This window comes from Xyrauchen texanus, chromosome 33 (genome assembly GCF_025860055.1).
Source record: "Xyrauchen texanus isolate HMW12.3.18 chromosome 33, RBS_HiC_50CHRs, whole genome shotgun sequence".
Classification (NCBI taxonomy): domain Eukaryota; kingdom Metazoa; phylum Chordata; class Actinopteri; order Cypriniformes; family Catostomidae; genus Xyrauchen; species Xyrauchen texanus.
Genome location: NC_068308.1, coordinates 168,083 through 172,281, shown reverse-complemented (window position 1 = coordinate 172,281; position 4,199 = coordinate 168,083). Strand labels below are relative to the sequence as shown.

Here is a 4,199-nt window from a genome sequence, read left to right as displayed (position 1 = left end):
ACAGTTATCTATGATTAACCTTCCCAATGTTATTAAAATGAATTGTTTTCCAAAATGTAACTACCTGTTACAATCTCTCCCTATAGATGTCCCCCTCTCTTACTTCCAGCAATTTCATAGTATAGCGAAGTCCTTCATTTGGAATGGTAAGTCCTAGATTACATTTTAATAAGTCACATAGGCCGATTGACAAAGGTGGGCTAGGCCTACCCAAGATTTTGTTTTATTATTATGCATTCGGTCTCAGACATTTAGCTCATTGGTCACTTCCACCTGAGAGAGCCCCTCCCTGTTTTTGTATTGAACAGGAAGTTCTTGCCCCATTTCACCATTGCAAAGCCTTTCAATCAAACTAACCGGCGAAGCCAAGTTACACCCCGTTATCTCGTATTTGGACGTGGTTCTATTGGACCCCCTTTAGACTGTATAGCAGGGGTTCTCAAAGTCTACATTCAAAGGTCCAAATCTGATTTTCATCAATGTCAAAGGTCCGGAACTATTGGTTATTACAAAACTTATTTTTAATAAACATGCATAAAAAAAAATCAACATTCATTTCATTTCAAAAATAAGGTGTTTTTGAAAAATTTCCAAAAAAATTCTTAACAAAACACAACAAGAGGTAGGCCCAAAGTAACATGGTGCAAAATACTGAACAGTCTAATGTGAGAAATGGCACTGTCTGTCTCCCATCAGCTGCCGAAACCGTGGCACAAAAGGTGTGGTTGCCAGACGGAGACACTGGCCTAAATGTTCATTAGTCAAGCTGCTGCGGTATGAGTTCTTTACAGCATTCATTGCTGAGAATGCAGACTCACACCGATAGGTCGACCCAAACATGGTAAGAACACAGATGGCTACTTTCTGCAGATTGGGGAAATTTTCAGCTGTGACCATTTTAGTCCAAAATGTAACAGTGTCACAGTACACTTCCTGCAAAGTCACATTTTCCTGTAAGTCAATGAGTTCAGTCTGCAGAGATGCCATGCTTGCCCATGGGAAGATGCCCTTGGTTTCTTTTGAAAACTCCTCAACATTCTTGACCAGGAATGGAGATGGAATGCAGAGCAGCACTTGTCTGCCTACATTGAACCCCTCAAAGCGCATCCTGAAATTTTCAGCTAGCTTCTCCAAAAAGGAAAGATGGTGACGATGGTGATTGCCATTAGTCTGCTGGAGAAAAGTTGGAAAGTGGATATGTGGCCCTGTGATGTCACCCTTAAAGATCTCCAGCCGGCTTTCAAAGGAGCGTACGGCTGCCATCAGATCACACACTGTGTTGCCTTGGCCCTGGAGCTTCAGATTCAGTTCATTTAGATGAGATGTTATGTCCAATAAAAAGGCCACAAGCTCCATGCTGTCATCATCCCTCAAAAAATCCAAGTAATGCCTGGCTTTGACATTCTTCTGCTGGGACAAAAACATCTCCAAATCTTTCCTGATGGCCCAAAACCTTTCCAAGACTCTTCCCTTACTCAGCCACCTAACATTGTTATGGAGGAGTAAGTCGTCATAAGCAGCATTTACCTGATAAAAGAAAAAAAAGAAAAATAATAAATTTTTTAATCAATAATACAAGAAAAATACATGATCTTTGTGAACACAAACACCTTTGTAAATTCTGTAAGTCTGTTGTATGTAGATTTTGATGACAACCTTTAATACTTCCAAATGCATATAATTACATTATCTCCTACATTTTATTCACAATTAAAAATGATTATATAAATAAAAAAACATTTGTGAAATAAGGGTTGACTTAATATCAATCAGTGGGGACATATTCAGCATTTCCTGCATTAATTATGCCTTAGTTTCCCATTGATAAAAAGTGTTAAAGATTTAAATGCTTTGGCTCTGAAGCAATGTGTGTGTGTGTGTGTGTGTGTGTGTGTGTGTGTGTATGTGTGTGTATGTGTGTGATCATCACTTAATAATCCCCTATTGAACCACACACACAAAAACACAGTAGAAAAAGTCAAAATAATTCTCACCTCAGTCAGGAATGCCCGCAGAAGACGGTGCTGAAGGGCAGAGGATGCTCTCAGGTAGTTCACAAGCTTCATAATAGTTTCCATGACGTCTGAATATTCTTTTCCAAGGCTAGCACACAGCACGGACTGGTGTATAATACAGTGGTATGTCAGCAGGTCGGAGTGCTCCTCTTTCAGACGTTGAACAGCTCCCTTCTCCTTCCCTATCATGGCTGGAGCACCATCAGTAGTGATGGACACAATATTCTTGACATCAATTCCCCGTTCATTAAGCATCTGCATGATAGCTTCATAGATGTCCTCTCCTCTAGTGTGACAGAGTGGAGTAAGGCCCAGTAAGTCTTCACAGAATGTCCCCTTTGCCTTGCTGAAGTATCTGACAAACACACATAGCTGGGCTTGGTCTGTGCAGTCTGTTGACTCATCCACCGCAAGTGAAAGGCAGGGTGCATCTTTGATATCATCAGTTAACTGATTAATTAAGTCATGGGCAAGTATCTCTGTCCTCCTGGTTGAAGTGTCATTGGACAGTGGGATTTTCTTTAATTTATCTGACATCTCCTGTCTCTCCTTTCCCTCAAACAAAGCATCTGCTATCTCCACTAAACACTCCTTAACTATCTCTGCATCAGAGAACGGCTTCTTGTTTTTGCCAAGTACCCAGGCCACTCGGAAAGATGCTTCTGTAGCTCTCTCTTGCTGTGTCACAGCTCTCACAAGCAACTTATTTGTTGATTCATATGATGACTTTAGCTGTCGTAGTTTTGCTGTCTTTACCTCTGTATTTTGTGGATATTGCTGTTCAAAATGTTTGTGTTTTGTTTCGTAATGTCGTTTGACATTTCCACTCTTCACAACTCCAACGGTCTCATTACAAATTAAACAGAATGGCTTCGTGCTGGATTGGGGCAAAATGAACGCATACCTCTCGGTCCAATCATCTTTAAAAATTCTGTTTTCTCCGTCAACTTTTCTTTTCTTGGACGATGCCATCCTCCACACCCATTCAAACGCTTACTGCGGTGAACTTGAAGTGTCGAACAATTACGTCAAAAATCAACGCTCACTGGATGTCATGGCAACTAAATCACGGAGGAAAACTTTAAATATCTCGCCTTCGCTTTAATTTCGGACCATCTCACAAAAGACATGTGATTTTACAAATGATTTTAACATGCGTTTATCAAAGTAGAAATCCACACTTTTAATCCATTACACACAATTAGTGCTCTTGAAATACGAAAAGCAGGCCGGTCCGGATTGAATTCCCTCCGGGTCCGGATCCGGACCGGAGTCCGGACTTTGAGAAGTACTGCTGTATAGGCTTGGTTTTAAAGACACACTGACCTTCTGGCATTGCCAATTGGAAGATGGAGACATGGCCCATGTTTTTTGGTGGTGCACGGAGATTCAGAAATTTTGGTTGAAGGTACAGAGTTTTGTGTGTGACATGTGGGTCATTCGGATTTCGTTTTGCCCCAGACGCTGTGTCTTGGGTGATGGGGTGGTCATCAACGTAGGTGACAAATACAAAAAAGATTGGGTCCTCACCAGTACGATGATAGGCAGGCAGTTTTAAGGAGTTGGAAGTCTGTGGGAACACCCTCAATTTGGAAGTGGTGTGAGGAGATGGGAAGGGTGGCAGCCTTTGAAGAGGTTATGTGTAGAAGGCTGGGGATATGGGATTCTTTTAATGGGAAATGGGGTAGATATTTGATGTTTTTGGGGGGCTCTTAGAGAGAGTCTGTGGAGAGGTGTATAGTTTAGAGTTGTATGTTTATTATATGTGTAGGTGTGTGTGTGTGTGTATATATATATATATATATATATATATATATATATATATATATATATATATATATATATTAAATTTATAAATATAAAATAATAAAAAAAATAAAATATATATATATATATATATATATATATATATATATATATATATATATATATATATATATATATATAAAATTTATTTTTATTTTTTTATTATTTTATATTTATAAATTTAATTAATCTCTGTATATGTGTGTACTCATGTAAGACCACTGGGATGTTCATTTGGGGTCGGGTGGGGTTCTTGATTGGGGAGGGGAAGTAGTGGGAATTAATGTTGATTCATTGTATATATGTTTTGTTTTTCTTTGCTTAAAAATGTTAATTAAAAAAAGACGGCCCACGAAGCTAAAGAGATCCTGCTTTCTG

At 39.2% G+C, this 4,199-nt stretch overlaps 1 protein-coding gene across 1 annotated transcript; it reads right to left on the bottom strand.

Moving 5' to 3' along the window:
- Positions 1 to 660: 660 nt before the first annotated feature.
- On the bottom strand, positions 661 to 3,000 carry LOC127627189 (SCAN domain-containing protein 3-like). The gene is made up of 2 exons (XM_052103467.1): positions 1,995 to 3,000; positions 661 to 1,527 (listed from the first exon to the last, which is right to left on the bottom strand). The coding sequence occupies exons 1-2, from the start codon at positions 2,985 to 2,987 to the stop codon at positions 661 to 663; spliced, it is 1,860 nt and encodes a 619-aa protein (XP_051959427.1). The 5' UTR covers positions 2,988 to 3,000.
- Positions 3,001 to 4,199: the final 1,199 nt, after the last annotated feature.